Source organism: Mesocricetus auratus, unplaced genomic scaffold (assembly GCF_017639785.1).
Source record: "Mesocricetus auratus isolate SY011 unplaced genomic scaffold, BCM_Maur_2.0 Super-Scaffold_100008, whole genome shotgun sequence".
NCBI lineage: Eukaryota > Metazoa > Chordata > Mammalia > Rodentia > Cricetidae > Mesocricetus > Mesocricetus auratus.
The window spans coordinates 87,321,995-87,339,274 of record NW_024429192.1 but is presented as its reverse complement, the minus strand read 5'-3'; the positions used below and the strand labels follow the sequence as shown (position 1 = coordinate 87,339,274).

Here is a 17,280-nt window from a genome sequence, read left to right as displayed (position 1 = left end):
AAAACTGAATTATGAGAAGCAGAGTACAATTTAGAATACCATTTCAGTTTTTATGGGACCATCTTTTTTACTTTAGCAAGTTCTGTATCCTAAAATTCAGGTCATTAGCCTGAATGCAATGGATTATTAGACCATTCCTCCCAGTCCCGCGCTCACGGGCTGACCCACCGTTTGGGGGACACATGTGTTAAGGTAGGTGTGTGGAGCACAGGAGGGGGCAGGACTCACCACAGTTGTCCTCGTCGGCACCGTTCTCACAGTCATCCACGCCATCACAGTGAAAGGCTCTGGGCAAGCACTTGGTGAGATTCCCACAAGGAAAATACCCTTTTTGGCACAGAGGAGCCACCATACTGCTGTCAGCCAGTACAAAGTCTACATGAGAGATGAGACAGGGCAGATACAAAAATTCTATGTAAGAGAAACCAAATGTGAATGCATCTAGACCTTGCCGGCAGGGTTCCATTTAGTGTGATAAGAATTCCACCAGGCTGGTTCATCCGGTGTCATTCTTAGAGCCCCAACATGGACCAACACTGCCAGTAACCACAGTCTAACCTAACATTAGCCATACACTGGGTGAGATGAAGACCCATTTTGCCTTTTCATTCAGGGAGGTAATGCAAAGAAAGCTAGACATGTTGCATGGAGTTGGGGAGGTATCTACTGCTTGAGACAGAGGGTAAAACCGTGCTTAAATAGGAGCAAATAAATCGATTTATGCGACTGTTAATTTTTTTCATAAGAACGACTTAAGGTGACCTAATACATATGCAGAAGGACTGTTTAAATGGGAGCTTGAGAGGGAGAGTGTCTGACCTTCGTTAAAATAAGGCACGACAACCCTAGCAGTCTTCTCTCACATTAAGGAGTTAGTGAGTGCCATCACTCTGCTGGGTAAATTATCTCCTTTTCTCTTCACTTCCCTTAGAGCAGTGCCTCTCAGCCTTCCTGATGCTGCTGCGACCCTTTAACACAGCTCCTCATGCTGTGGTGATGCCAAGCTATAACATTATTTTCGTTGCTACTTCATAATTGTAATTTTGCTTCTGTTGTGAGTCATAATCTAAATACCTGTGTTTTCCAATGGTCCTAGGCAACCCTACCCTGAGCCATGAAAGGGTCTTTAACCCCCAAAGGGGTCACAACCCACAGGTTGAGAATCACTGCATTAGAGTGTGGCAGGTGTAATATCTTTCTGCGTGTCTTGGCAGAGGGTAAACTAGGCACCTTGTCTGGGGTTGTCACCTGGGTGACTGGGCTAAAGTCTCGTTCCACCGTCTGGTTCCCAGGGCTACCGAGAACCACTATGCTGGGAGAGAACTGATCCATTCTGGAATCTGCCTTTCAAAGAGTAGAAGTCATTTATGAAGACAAATTACAAATCATTGTCTTGGGCAGAGGGCATAACACATGAACAATCGCTGAAGCGAAGTCTAGTTGAACAGAAGGGTATAAACCGGAAGCCCAGTGGCCATTTACAAGGCACAGGGAACAGGGTACGCGAAGCAATCCCAGACAAATTCGAGTTTAAGAGCACGCCTTCCAACAAGATAGACATACTTTTTATACATCGGCTGATAAAACTGTGGAAGTCTTGAGGTCAAGCTGAAACTTCACAACATTTCCAGAAGTCTGTGCCATGTGTTTAAATGGCATTCATCTCCTCTCAGATCCCCCTCCCTTCCCGCCCAACTCTGTGTCCTCCTTTTTGTTTAAACCCATCAAGTCCATTCGCACTGCCTGTGTAGCCTTGGGAGATTTCAAGGGAGGGGAGAGAGAATGAAATGCTATAAAGGGTGAAGGGCGGGTAATGGGAAAGGTTTAAGTGGGATGAGGGGCAGGAGGGCAGGGTAGAGGAGGAGGGAGTAGAGGTAGGGGTAACCTGAAGGCCTTTCGAGAAAGTCGTATAGAAACCTATGACTGAAACACATATGTACACATGTATAAAGAGTTTAAATGGCCGGGCGATGGTGGCGCACGCCTTTAATCCCAGCACTCGGGAGGCAGAGGCAGGCGGATCTCTGTGAGTTCGAGGCTGGGCTGGACCTATAGCCTCCGAAACAATACAGAGAAACCCTGTCTCGTAAAAACCAAAAAAAAAAAAAAAGAGGTTAAATGGTTCACACCATAACAGAGCAACAGCATCCCCACTAGACACCGCAAATAAGTGCACAAATAAAAAGTCCAAATGAAAATGTCACAAGCATAAAGAACCCATTTATTGTGCCTTTTTGAATGGATTGGGAGAGGTTTTGGCCAAGTGGTCCCAACAATGATGTCACCATCATGACCACGAAGATATTCGGGGTAGTGAAGAGAACAATGGGTTTTAATAGGATATAGCTGGACTTGCCATCATGAGGGTCATCTGCTGTGTGTTGGATATTTCTTCATTATCTCATTGAATGCTAAAGGCAATGCAGTCACTGGCATTATGATCACTATGGAAAGATGCTCTTATCTGGGTCGGGGAAACACCAGTGGATGCTGCCTTGCACAGAGATTGTGTCCCACAAACGTTTTTGGAGACTTCCCTGCTGGTCCTCCTTGTTCACGAAGCTCTGTCTGTTAACAGGCAGGTGTTTGGTTGTGGGCACACAGCCTGTGTGACTCAGTGCACACACTCAGCTTCCAAGGCCATCTTTGGAAAGGACGGTTGGTTTCTGTGAACTTTAAGCTTGTTAGTCGAGGTGACCCTGGAGATGGTGCACAAAACAGGGCAGCTGGTCTTCCCTGGGGATAGTGATGTCACGGAGCACTCCTGGAGGCTCTCACAGATGCACCTTCTGGAACTTTCCCAATCGAGGAGGCCAATCTTGAGTGTGACCAGAGGATGTCAGTTGTTGGTGGGGATGGGGGTGTGGGAGGGGAGGGAGGGACAAAAGAAGCAGAGGAGAGAGGCTGAACACAAGTGACTCCAACTGTTAGTTACATCTGTCAAGAGCTCCCATTTCTCATTCTGCGGTGGCTTCTTCCTGGGATATTTCAAGCATAACCGGGATATAGAAAGAAAACAACGACTGAATTCAACTCCTCCTTCTCTGTCCTCTGTCTCCTTCATGTCTGATATTACTTGGTGCTCAATTAACTTTTTAAAAAATAAATTCCTATTGGGGTTGAAAAAGGAAAGGGTCCCTTTCAAAATTAACCTTTCTGAAGTTGTGGGCTCCCGTTTAAATTCTGATGGAATAAAATTCAGTGTTCTATGTACCCTACTTATCATTCTGCCCCATAATCATGAAATTTAAATAATAATTAAGGGTCCCTGCTGTGTTTGGCACATCCTGAAGGGGACCCACTGGCCATCTGTGGGAGGCGTATTCCACAGTCTGTGGCTCCTGTCAGCTGCGGAAGTGGAGCGAGGCAGTTTTATTGAAATTCAGGGACTGTAAAAGTGGAGGCTGCCAACATCAAAGCAAAACTGGTAGCTTCCAGAGGTTTCCACGGGCCCCTTTGGCAAAACTCACAGCAGAGGGGCGATTTGGGCTTATGAAAGGAAACTGCTGTCACAGTCCCTGCTAAGTCTAGCCAGTACTCCAGACATGGCTATGCACTGGCATCAGACAATGGTTCTGCAGCTGCCTTTTGGAGCCAGCTGGACTGGCACCCAAAGATGCTTTTGGTTTCCAGTCAACACTTTTCCTGGGCTACTGAGAAGCGACGTCCTAGGAGGACGGTTTAGGTTTCCCCGTAAAAATCATTAGAGGGGGCCAGGTCCCTGCCCTGATTATCTGACAGCTGTAGCACTAAATAGAACTGAGGGAAGCCCACAAAAACTGGGGGAAGAACTGAGTGAGGTTCTCCTGAAGAACCAGCCTGCCTCCATCTTGGGCTGGAAAGTTTATTATAGTAAAGACAAACTAGGTTCATCCTGTTTATGATTAAACCTGTTTCTCAAGGACTGGGCTATTCCCCACCTGTAACCTTAACTACAAATGCCTGTTCTAGGAATGACAATCATGTCTTTGTTTCAAAAAGTTGTAATGGCCATCCTGCAAACCTACCTTTGTTTCAAAAGGTTATGACTACCTTGACAATCTGTTGCTACGACTACCTTGTTCCGACCATCCTGCAATCAGCTTTTAGTTCCAGGACGTGGTTATACCTAACTTGTTCTGCTCCTGTAACCCCACCTATTTTGTCCACCAACTCCTCCATTTGGAAACCGATGACTCCTGAGCCTTGTTTTCCACACAGCCAGTGCTGACCTCTCGGACCCTGCCTCAGGGGGAAGCAGCCCTTGCACGGAAATAAAAAGACTTGCTTTAAGTAATTGCTTTAAGTAAGTGTTTTATTTAAATTGGCCAGGATGATTTGGGTCATTGGTCTTTCTCCTCCCATCTTTGGGAGTAACACTCTCTCCACACCAGTGCCAGAGAGGATGTTCTACAGAGGTGACTGGCTGAGGAGACCTAGGTAAGCTCCCCTCCATGAGGGTGATACTGTCACCGAGGGAGGTCATGGAGCTGCAGGAATATAGCGGACGTCACAGGCAAAACCTTTGCCATGCATTTAAGAGTTAACTATTGGAACATCCAGGAGATGCTAACTGGTTGCCAGTCAACAAGACAGGCACTGCTGCCCTCTCTGGGCATTCCATATAAGTGGGACACAGAAGCATCTGGGCAGCCCCCACTGGATTGGTACACTTTCTGGAAGCCACCCTATTCCTGGGAAGAGTCAGGATGTCTCTAAAAGCATTGTTTAGAGTCCAGGCCAACTAAAAACTCACAATTCTCCGGCAAGCCAACCTATCCCTGTGAAGAGTCAGGACGTCTCTAAGAGCATTGTTTAGAGTCCAGGCCGACCACAAACTCACAATTCTCCTGAGGTAGCCTCGTGGGTGCTGAGGTTACAAGCCTGCATCATCATGCCTGTCAGGCTGTGTTCTAGTGTTTAAAATATCCATCTTGTTCAGTGTGATTGCAGAGTCTTCTTTCTTTCCGGAAGCAGCCTGAGAACGATGAACTCAGAGAATGCCCAGTGGGTGGGTGAAGGGCAGAGGAGCAGGCAGGGTGTGAAGGTGACAGACCCGGGTAACACTGGGACCTCTGTCTCATGTCTTGCTCCTCAAATTCTGTGGTGTGGATTTCCCTGTCTCCTAGAACTGTCATCAGCCGCACTGCCTCTGAGCAGGATTCATCCACATCCCTCGACTGTCAGCTCACAGAGTCACCCGCACCCAGGGCTCCTGCCAGGTACCTGATCAGGATGTACCTTGCACAAATGTAGGGAAGGTACCCCTCACATAGGCTGTCTGTGCTGAGCCCTTTGAAGGTCGAAAGGTCATGGACCAGGATCAAGGATGATGCCTGAAGGATGAGAGCCTCCCCACTTGCTCACTGTAAAGTCCCCCATGTGGAATATCCCTTTACACTGTGTGAGTATATGTCACTGTGATTGGTTTAACAAAGGAGCTGGATGGCCAGTAAGTAGGTGGGATTTTCAGGGCAGAGAGAATGCTGGGGAGAAGAAGGACAGAGTCGGAGGAGACACCATGAGATGCAGAGCCAGCAGGATGGGAAGTACATACGTGAGGTAAATGAGCCTTGGGGCAGCACAAAGAATAATAGAAATGGCTAGCCAAAGTTATCAGAGCTAGCGAAAAAGCAAGCCTAAGCTATTGGCCAAGCATTTATAATTAATACTAAGTCTCTGTGTGGTTATTTGGGAAGCGCCTGGCTGGACAGAAAAGTCTGCCTACACTCCCAAGACCTGTCGTAGCGTCTCAGACCTCTCCACATGAACTATAGCATTTCTCTCCTGTATTTTCATTATCTCTTCCTTGCCATGGAATCCCCTCAAACCTCTGCACACTAGCCTTATGCAGTCAGTGCTCAGAGGCTGGACCTAGCTTAGAGATGGAGTGTGTGTCTAGTGAGTTCCAGATTCAGTTTCAGTATTACAATGCCCACTTGGGTGCATGCGTGTGAGAGTACACACACACACACACACACACACACACACACACACACACACACACTCACCCCTAAACAAGCTAGAAAAATCATCAGATCTCACCTTCAAAACAAGTAAACAAACAAAAACTCTAAATCCTATTATACCTTGTCACCTTTGGGACCAAGACAGTCTTCTCCCCTTTACAATGACATTTCTCAGAAGAATGGCAAAAGCCAATGTCTCCATTGCCTCTCATACTTCTGTCCTTCAACCCGCTGCCTCTACCGGTGGCAGAGTTTTCATCAAGAACAGTAATGCTTATCTTCCTGCTGCCCCTCTGTCTTTCTCTGTGGTCCTCCTTTCTCCTTCTTAAGATAAAGTCTCTCTATGTAGCCCTGGCTAGCCTGAATTAGTTCTGTAGATCAGGCTGACTTTAAACTCACAGAGACCTCCTGCCTCTGCCTCCCAAGTGCTGCAATTAAAGATGTGTGCCTAATGTCCTTTTCTGTTACCTGTCTGGTCCCCTGAAATGTCTGACAAATTCCAGCACCTTCATTAGACAGGCTACTTCCTTCCCTGGCTTTGTGGTCCCTCACTGCCCAGCTTGTTTTCCTCTTCCAGAGTTCCCCATCATCCCCTTAATCATTTGCTCTTTTTTGTTGTTGTTATTGTTTTTAATTGAAAAAAAATTGCAGCAGCAGGCAGCATCCTGGAGGTCACTTGATAGGCATGAGGCCAGAGCTTTCCAGGTTTTTGAAATGTTTTGAACAACAAATCAAAGAATTTACCAGAATTTGCAAAAAATCATTACTATTTTAGCTTCTTAAGGGTGCTCTAGAATCTCTGTTACCTTACATTTCACATTGATTAGAAAAATACCATTCTACTATCAACAGTTAGAAAGGCTATTCCCCAGAGAGGACAAGTTTATCCTTTGGTTTTCTGAGACACTAACATTCATGCTGGGGGCAGGGCGGGCAAGGAGCCGGGGCTTGTGGGAAGTTCCTTCCTGACAGCAGCAGGGCTTTGGAACACAGTGTGTGGAATGTTGTGTGAGAAAACAAAGTCTGGAAATGTGACTGGAGCTCTCCAGGGAGGTCAGGCCTCTTGTTATAACTCAGGCGTGCAGTCTCCTCATTTGTCACTTGTCTGAGACTTCACTTGCAAGAGGGGCTCCAGGGGTGAAATGCCTGGACCCTGGCATTCAAATAACTATGCAAACTGACAATAAAGGCAATTGACTTGCTTTAAATCTGTGCAATCATGGCTTGCTTCATGATATGTTTCTGAAGGCAAACTGATGCTCGCTACTACCGGTTCAATACTATACTGGAGCACTAAGCCAATGGAGGTTAGCAAGAGAGTGACAGACACAGTGTAACAAATACCAGAAGGGGGCTACAATTGTTGCTGTTTGTGGATGATGACTGTGCTGGAATAATCTAATAATGAGAAATGCAAGGATTTCCCTAAAGCCTACAGTATGAATAGCAAACAATTTGAAAGTAAAATGACCAACACAACCATCTTTTACATCACCGACAGCCACGTACTGAGGGATAAGCCTAAAACATGTACAAAGTGGTTATGTAAAATATGTGCTACCGTTGGAAAAAAGCAGTGGTGTAAATAGTGGAAGGACTAGAAGACAGCGAGAAGGGCTTCAAATGCTGTCTTCAGGGCATAACTCAGCCATTGCAAAGATGATCTCACAGCTGCCATGGCTGCCTGCCTGGGCCTCCACAAGACTAGACCCACCAACAGTCAATCATGGAATGGGGCGGGCCTCCTGGGGGCTCTTTCAGCCAAACTGTTTGTTATGGGAAGATTCTGGGTCAGGGAGGACCATTGTTTCCAGTCATGTACTCAACATGAGTCCACCAGGCTCGAACAGGTAGTTCCAAATGTGTGGTTACAGGGCCGATTTGGGTTAAAACTAGTGGCCATGAGATAAAGGGACCCGCAGAGAGGAAGGAGAAGGAGGCATCAGATCCCTGGAACTGGAGTTACAGATGGTTGCTAGCCACCATGTAGGTGTTGGGAGAAGAACCCAGGGCCTCTGGAGGAGTAGCAAGCGCTCTTAACACCCAAGCCTTCTCTGCAGCCCTCCTTATAACTTTAAAAGCAACACCTGCTTTGGAAAACTGTGTCTCACCATCTACTGAACTCGAAGTTTGGCACACTGCTCCCATCACCATAGTGTGCCTGGGCACTCACACCGTCCCCACCAGGACATTCTCAGAAGCATCACTCACCGTAGTGTGCCTGGACACTCACACCGTCCCCCCCACCAGGACATTCTCAGAAGCATCACTCACCAGAGTCCCAAACTGGCAACACCCTAAATGTTTTTGGAAGAGAAGTGTAAAAGATAGGGTTGGGGTCCCTCAATGACATACTGTACAGTCTGGGAAAGGAACCAGTCAAAGTGATTTCAGGTCCAGCAAGAGCACTGGCCAAACTTCCTTCATTTTTTTTTTTTTTTGGCTATCTTGTCTCTTGCATGAAAACATTCCTGGAAGTGTGCCTTTTATGGTGGAAAGACACCGAGATTTTAGCAGGCACTGTTCTTTGCATTGGAAATACATCTTGCTTTCCTTTTCCACTTCCTCTTTATTTGACATTCATTTCTGAAGTCATTTCTGGGAAAACCTCCCAAAGCCTTCAGGACCGCTCCAGACCGTGAGCTTCCCTTACAAACCACCTTGTACATCCTTGCGTGATGACCCTTACAGCACTGGATTCTAATTGGCTTTTTTGTTTGTTTGTTTTTTCACTCAGTACACCACGCCTTGTTTGGCGGAAAGAAATTAATTATTCATTTCGACTGTTCCTGTGGCAAGGAACGTCTCGATTTCTAGCACGTGGCACATGTCTCACATGGAATATTCAGGAAGAGGAAGAGGCATTTATGCAAGCGAGGAACAAATACACACACTCCACACACACGAGGAGGCCGACCCACTCCAGCTTAGCGAACCCTGCATTGTTAAGGAGACACCTTATCTTTCCCGGGAGATGAGTTTAGCTTTTGTTCCAGTGAGAGCAGCATTTGAAAAGTGGGAAAGAGGAAGCGGCCATCAAGGAAATGGCTTCAATAAGGAAGTCCAGCTTTCAGTGAACTCTGCAGAGACCCCAAATCTCTTCCTGCCTGTGAGGAGGTTTACATCAAGACTCTCTCATCTCCTTTGTTTGCGGAAGTCACTCCTTGAGTCCCTCCGACAGAATGGAAAAGGACCTAGGCCTGCCGCATTTTAAACTGTCTCAAACACTTACGCAAAAGGGAGTTTTGCATAGAAATACTTCCAGCAGGAGATATATTGTTTTCAGTGTATATGGTTGGGACAGAATGACCCAGAGAAACTGTGAGGGGAAGAAATGGGTTGGAGATGTAGCTCAGTGATAGAGTGGACAAAGCCCTTGGTTCAAATTCAGCCCCTCTTCTCCCTATAAAATAAGAGCAGGAGTAAAAGCAGTGACCAACCAAGTGTTCTCCATCTCAACCACAATCAAGCAAATGTAGATAAGGAATGACAGGTGAATGACCAAGATACTCGGGTCCCAAAGCAGAAAGCCCTTTTTTGCTGCAATTTGTTATGACATAATTAATTTCTTCAAAGGATGGGGTGGTAATTCATACCAAGATTGCCATGTAGGTGAACTTGCATATTCAAGGTTTGAATTACAATATCTGCTACGAGACTGTACATTGATTGCTAGTGTGGGAATAAGAATTCCTTTGCCAAATATTTGATTTGTCCCTGTCATCTCCAAATGAAAAAAAAAACTTTACAAATAGAATTAACATGCTAAATGATCCAGGTGTAGTCAATTAGCCATCCAGATACACACAGATTATGATAATGATACTTTTCTTTTGGAAAGATGACTTGGGGTGAAGAGATGACTCAGTAGTTAAGGGCATTGGTTGCTCTTCTGGAGGACCTGGGTTCGACCCCCAGCACCCACATTTCCTCTCACAACCATCTGTAACTCCAAATACATGAGATCTGGTGCCATCTTCTGGCCTCTGTGGGCATTGCATGCATGTGGTGCACATAGAGGCAAAAACACCCACATGTATGTGTGTGTATGTATGTATATATACATATATATAATTTTAAAATTTCAAATTAATATATTTGACATGCTCATACACATCAGAAGGGTGACCTCTGAGACACAAGCAACAGGACCACCTAGGGTGCTTCTTCACTGTGCAGATCTCAGACCCTTCCCGCACTTATTGGATCTTCTGGCACTGGCACCCAGGGGTCTGTTCCTTTAACGTCATCACTGGTAGTTAGTAGAACCCTAGTGACGATGCCAGTGCTATGGATATAGAGCATTTGGCACTTGGTATGCTGACAGCCAAAGAAAGAGTCAGGGCTATGACCTCACATTGATCCGCGGACCTGATCCTGCGGACCTGATCCTAAGTCTGTCTCCACGTCAGAGTGCCACCTTGTCTATCCCTTGTCTCAGAACAACCTCCACTCAGTGACATTCTAGCTGAGCCCTCTCATGTTTCCTTCTTGATATAGCACAGACTTAGCAATCAAAATTAAGATCACTGAGTTCAGGTCCCAACACTCCCACGGTGGTTCACAACCACTAGTTTTAGGGAGATCTGGTGCCCCCTTCTGGCTTTTGTCGGCACTGCACGCATGTGGTGTCTTCTGACTTCCGGAGAGGCACTCCACCCCACTGTGGCAAATCTCACACATGCTTCCCTATCACCTCCCCCCATGAAAGTCTGCCGTTGTTCATAAGATCAGAGTCTGGTTCAGTGTTAGCTTGAGAAGGCTGAGCACAACTGGACCAGCAGAGGCTGATACCGGGCCCCTGAATGGGCCAGGAGAGAACCGCTATCCAAAGTGTGATCTCAATAAAACACTTTGTTCCTAGCCAGCAGGCAAGCAATGGGGAGCCTTTGTAAATAGGACGTGGGGGTGGGGCTGGATCGTCCACGAGACAAAATGTCTGCAGCATTAGAATGAGTTGCCTATGGGGATACACCCATGAGCCCACTTGTAGGTCAGCAGCCCAAAGAAAATATCTCCAGCCTTACAATCAAATCCAAGGCCAAGCACAGGGAGAATTTATATTGGAGAAGCAGGGTATAAAACAGCTTTAAGAAGTAGTTTATCTGATCCTCAAAAATCCTCAATGAATAGTGGCTGGGGAGATGGGACAGTGGTTAACAGCACTGGCTGCCCTTCCAGAGGACGTGTGTTGATTCCCAGCACCTGAATGGCAGCTCTCAGCCATCTGTAACTCCAGTTCCAGAGAATCTGATTCCCTTTCCTGGCCTTCATGGGCACTACACAGGCACTACACACATGGTATACATACACACATTCAGGCAAAAACAGACACCCAGGACCCAGGGAGGCAGAAGTGAGCAACAGATCCCCTGGAACTAGAGTTACAGATGGTTGTGAGCCACCATGTGGGTGCTGGTTACCTGATTCCAGGACCTCAGCAAGAGCAACCTGCGCTCTTAATGGCAGAGCACTCTCTCTAGCTCCAATGTACACACAACACACATAGTAGTATTTATGTGCTAATCTTAGAAAGCAAAGGATTGCTGGGCCGGGCGGTGGTGGCGCACACCTTTAATCCCAGCACTCGGGAGGCAGAGGCAGGCAGATCTCTGTGAGTTTAAAGTCAGCCTGGTCTACAGAGAGAGTACCAGAATAGGCTTCCAAAGCTACACAGAGAAACCCTGTAATGATTGCAGGCTATTTCCTGCTGATGAAGACACATTTTTTTTCAGTCAACTGAACTAATTTTCTATAGAACAAAGTGATGCATTTTTGTAATATGCATATAAAGGATTCTAGATTGACCCTGGTTGATTTAGACTCAATTTTTAGACAAACTTGATCAAACTTCGTTTTCAGCACTTACCGTATTTCAGAATAGTGGACAAATCGCTATGGACCTTAAGAGAACATGTCGGCACTGAAGTAGTAAGAGCTAAGATATAATGACCATTTGGCTCTGTTTGGGTTTTGTGCTGCAATCTTAGCCCACGCAATCTGAGTGATGATTATTGACTCCGCCAGGATGCCGGGGACCGCCACAAACACTGGGAAGGAAGTAGAGTTAAACCAGGAGGAGAAAACTACAGGAAGTCCTTGGGGAGGAAAGCCAGCAAAGACGGAGCGGATGAGAGGCCAGGAGTATTTGAAGAAGGGTCTTGCTGAAAGGGATGGATTCCCACGTGGAGATGCAGATGTGAACATCCTTGATGGAGCAGGCCCAGGAATCAGGACGGGATGAGGCAGGGTCGCCAGAGAGGGGGAATAGGAGCTGGTGGAACACGAGGCCTGGGAAACCTGGTCTCAGAGGAAGGAGACCAGGAAGAAAGCAGAGGTCTCAGCTGGGGTGTAGACATGATAGGAAGGGGGTAAAGGTTAGCAGAGGGGAAATACACAGGAAGTGAACCCTCGAAGCAGGGATTCCTCAAATACATAACAGGCCATGGTGAGCTGCGTGTGGCCAGGCCACTGTGCTGCGGCCAGCGGAATGTGCCCTTCTCTCTTGGTGACTTCGGTCAGTCTCCCTTCCTCGCTTCTCCTCGACCCGGGTGTTCTGCATTCAAGGAAGAATTCTCTTAGCTTCCGCATTGGGGAATGTGTGTGCGGATGGCAGGTGCTCACACCCCAAACATGAGGAGCCGCGAAAGACGGGGAAATTCAAATTACCCTCCTCACCAAGTCCTACTCATGTGCACCATCAGTACCTGACGGCAAAAGGCTTCTGGAAGATTTGGCAGTCCGTGCGAAGCATTTGTTGATTCTGATTTGAACATTGCATTATGGGCACATACGGATGTATCACAAGAGTCCTCCCCACACACACACCTTAAATGGATACAAGTTTTACAAGCCAATCAAAAAGGTGAAGTAAAAATGAAAGCAAAACACCACAAAATCAGAACATTCCTACTTAAGAGTGGGAGAGAGGGGGGCAGGCCTCATCAGGAGCCATGCCGGGGATCAGTGGGCAGGAGGCCGGAGAAGAAAGGAGGGCTAGCATTCTATCAGTTATCATCGACATATTTTCATGACCCTTTACTTCTTTGCAACATGGCTAATTTCGCAACTGCAGTTTCTCTCTCGTGTTAGCTTTCAAGCACCTATTTATCTTGAGAAAGCAAAATCAATTGTTTTCGGAGGACATTTCAAACAAAGACCCTCCGAGTTCCCCTCCCCTGGAAATATGGCCATGAGAAATTAGTGCACTGTATAAATTAAACACACAGAAAACAATTTATTTTGCTTTCGCATAATTATCCCGGTACCTCCACTAGTATTTCTTGTGTAAAACAAACACATTGATTCTGCTTAATTAGCAAGTTACACATTTACTGGATAAGTAAAACATGAAATTTGGCAATGCTGGCTCACTCTAAAAGCTCCATGACTCTGTTTTTACATAGCTACTATACCCCCAAATAGTAATAGTTATTAGTTGAATTTTACTTGAGAAAGCATTTTTCACGATTTGGAAAGCATACAGCCTCCCCCCCCCACACACACACACTTTAGCTCTCTCCAAGTTTTGTGTCTTGGATTCAGGTGGAAGGTGTTTTGGAAGTCTTTGCTAACAGCTTTCCAACCCTCTTCTTCACAGCGAGGAAGCACCTGCAGTGGGCCATGCAAGCTAGGAGGTTACACACCTGAGAGTACTCTGTCTTTGGGGTCCCAGCTTACCCACCCCTAGCAGGCTCTGTTTTTGCCTCAAGCAGGTAAATTTATTTTTCCATTAATAGCGAGAAAGACTTTCAAGAGGCTTGGCTTGAAGTACAATTGATTTTCACAGCTAGGCACAGCATGGGTGCAATTGTGTGAAATTAAAATGTTCTTGGGAAAGCTTGTCTGTAGTCTCAGTGCCGAAGTTAAAAAACCCATGGTTTGGAAAGCACCCCTCAAGGCCTAGCTGCAGTTTGGCCACTAGGGGGCACTCAAACACTACTCACCGCGAAAAGCCGCTAGGGCTGTGATCACATTTATTGAAGAGTAGGGAATGATTTGAGGACATTAACGGTTGGTGGTTAGCAAGTAGGCTTCTCCGAACTTGATACTTTAATTTTCTACAGGGGATCACTGTTTGGGTTTGTAACACTGTCTCTATTCATTAAAATCCCTTTTAAAGTGGTTTGTACCAGGGTAGCAATAATCCAGAGTGAATTAATTAACAATAAAGTATACATCATGATAGAGGCCTGGAGGTTGCTGGCTAAGACAACTTAAGTGGTTGGTTAAGACAGTGAATATAATTTACTTTTTGAGCACTCGGGTGACTGTGGCCCAAAGAGAAAACAATCGTGTAGCTTAAACTGCCCTAAAAACTGATCACAAATGTAACTTCGGAAGCAATTTTTAGTCCGAGAAAGAGAAATAATGGCCTTTGTTTGGTCATGACAAAGAGCCTTACTATTTCAAATGTCAAGAATTGTATGAGAAAATACAAAAGCTTTAGCAATTATAGAACAAATGATTACAATTTCACAAGATGCCAGTATCGCCTAACACATCTAAAAGCTCCTGGTTGTAAATACAAAGGTTTACATTGAGTAATAGTAATGCAAACTTAGAAAATAAAATTTATTAGCAAATTATAATTAATCAATAAACATTTATTAGGTTTGAGGTATAAGCCTAAAATTAGGCTCTCAGAAAAAAAAATCCAAAATAATCTGTTTTAAATTTCTCCCCCACCCCCCAGAGCTGATTGCTATAGTAAACCATTAGCTGTATCATTAGGGTGACTTGGGAGTCAGAGAGGTTAGTGTCAGCACACCCAGGCGCAGTAAAATGAACAAGCTGATGACCGTCTGAACACCGAGAGCTCTTTAAAGAGAACAAGGACCTCTTTTACCCCTCCATTCTTAATCATCCTCCAAAATCGAGTGTTAGTGATGGAGGCAGAACACAGACTTCCAAATTAAGGTCTTAAACCAAATCAGACCTCAACCTCAAATAGTGAATAAGATGACTAATCAATTAACCATAGTTGGCCTAAAAGCAGCCACCAATAAAGAAAGCGTTCAAGCTCAACACTTAAGAAATACCTAATAACTGTGGTTTCCTGAAAGATGAATTTACCGTTCTCTTTCGAGAACAGATTTCCATGTTAGAGAGGTTAAAACACAAGAACCCAAACCTGCGCTGTGTGCCCTGAGGTAAGGCCTTTTACACATAATTCAAAACAAAGTTTTACTGTCATTGCAAATTCAAAATAAGATTGAAATACTTTAAAATCTTTTGGTAGTTGTTCTTAAATACTGAATTTTACATTATGTCTCTTTGTGCTCTTAAGCCGTACGTTTTAAAGATGAAAACTAGTCACTCAGAATTTGTTTGATTAAACTGAATAGTAAAAAAACAACAACAACAACAACAAAAAGATTTTCTTCAGGAGCAAACGATAATTTCCAATTCTAATATTTATTTTCAAAAGTTTTAAAGAAAAAACTGTGAATTAACTGAATACATTTTGAACCTAAGTAACAACGGGTTCTCATGCCGTGGGAGTGGATGTTACATGTATAAACTTGTGGCAAAAATCAGATTTTCACTTTAACTTCAGATAGTTTAGCTGCCTAAGTTCTAAAAGCATGAAAGGCACTGATTGGGAGAGGAACACTTACATCAGTTTTCCAAATCTCAGAGGAGATAAGAAAGTTATATGCAAATACGCATTTTATATTTTAATAAGTGTTTTACATAGGTAAACTCATAGCGATCCTGGTGTTTTGGATTTGCTTCTGGTTTGTAGTCCCTGGTTTAGATGAACACAAACAAACAGATACATACTCAAAAACAAAACAAAACAAAACAAAAAAACCAAACCCAAAACATCCACTAACAATTGATCACACAAATTTTATAGGCGTATCTTGACAGGCTGAATTTACACAGAACCACTTTTCAGTTCGTGAATGTACCCTGCTCTCAGAAGGAAATACTAAAACACATTTTTCTCTGCTATAATTGGTATGTATATCAACCTTGGTTTTTAAAACACCTCATCTTTAGTCCCGACAACACGAAAAGTCAAGTTTCTGGGAGAGGCATGTTGCATCTGGAAATTTCGAGGCTCTATGGTGCTTAATGACCATCTCTATGGGATGCACTCTGGGGTGTCTAGTTTTCAAACCCTCCTGCATTGACTCTGTTATAAACACCACAGAACCACAGACCGGTTTTCTAATATTTGTGGAACCTAGTCATTTAAAGCGAGAAAGCAGCAGCCTTACCTTTGACCTCTGTCAGGACGATGACATGAAGTAGGAGCCACATTGCAATCAATCTGAGCTAGAGAGGTGCCCAGTGTCGGAGGACAGAGCTGTAGGCTTGCAGCAATAGCGTTCTTAGACGTGCTCTCCTCGCTCCCCTCCTTGGAAGGAGTTCTGATAGAGTCTGGTGCCTCCCCTGTGTCTGAGCATGCTCAGCTGAAACCTCCCTGGCATGAAGGGACACCGACGCTTGTCACTAGCGAGCCTGCTTTTCTCTTTTCCTCCTCTCCTTATATTTTGTTTGCTTCACTTTATTTTAAACGTAGACTCGTGTTCCTGGCCGTTGCATTCATTCTGCTGTGAGAAGGGCGATGTGAATAGCACTTTAGCCTTGTTAGAATACTAATATTTCCGTAGCTCAATGCTTTTCTCCAAAGCCCTTGGAGCAACTTGCACCCTTCTTAATGTGAACATATGTACGGATCCCAGAGTGTGAAGGAATGTAGATCTACCCAGAAGGCGCTGGCAACTCTGTAGAAGCAGTTCTCAAGCAAGATGCAAATGAGAAAAAGAGCTCCTCGCTAGCACATACTTGAAGGACCCTAGGGACCACACTGAGAGGTTTTCAAGTGACATTCAGACAGTCCATAAGGGTTCCAAGTGTGGCCTTGTGTTCAACAGGTGGATATTCAACCAAAACTGTAAACTTTGCTTAGTTGCCTCATAACCACAGTTGAGTTTTAAAGCACAGAGCTCCCGGCTCTCATTCAATTGTGGCTGGCACACCTACTCAAAGCCACCAGAGGCCTCTTCCTCACACACACCAAAGGCAGCGTTTTAAACAGCAGGCTTCCTGTAAGCTACCATAGGGACTTCGGTTGATCCGAGTGTAATCCAAAAGAATGTTCCAAAAAGACAAGCAGCATTTCCTTGGCAGAGTATGGACTCTTGATTATTATTATTATTATTATTTTACTAACTTGGAACTGTCTGTGGAGAAGGGCTGAGTGTGGATTGGAGCAGAAGGTTTGGGAAGGGATGGGAACCCTGCTTGTAGAGACTGGCTGTGGGCAGGTGGAGCTGGCCTCTCTCTGTGTCCTTCCAGCATTTGACAGAATAAGAAC

At 45.1% G+C, this 17,280-nt stretch overlaps 1 protein-coding gene across 1 annotated transcript in view; it reads right to left on the bottom strand.

The window, feature by feature from the left end:
* Rxfp2 (relaxin family peptide receptor 2) overlaps positions 1-16,854 on the bottom strand; it is a 71,830-nt gene extending 54,976 nt beyond the window's left edge. The window contains exons 1-2 of the mRNA XM_040751414.1: positions 16,178-16,854; positions 229-375 (exon numbers count right to left, since the gene is read on the bottom strand). Of these exons, the coding sequence (XP_040607348.1) occupies positions 229-375; positions 16,178-16,220 (190 nt within the window). The 5' untranslated portion in view covers positions 16,221-16,854. The remainder of the gene's footprint in view (positions 1-228; positions 376-16,177) is intronic.
* Between the last annotated feature and the right edge of the window lie 426 nt (positions 16,855-17,280).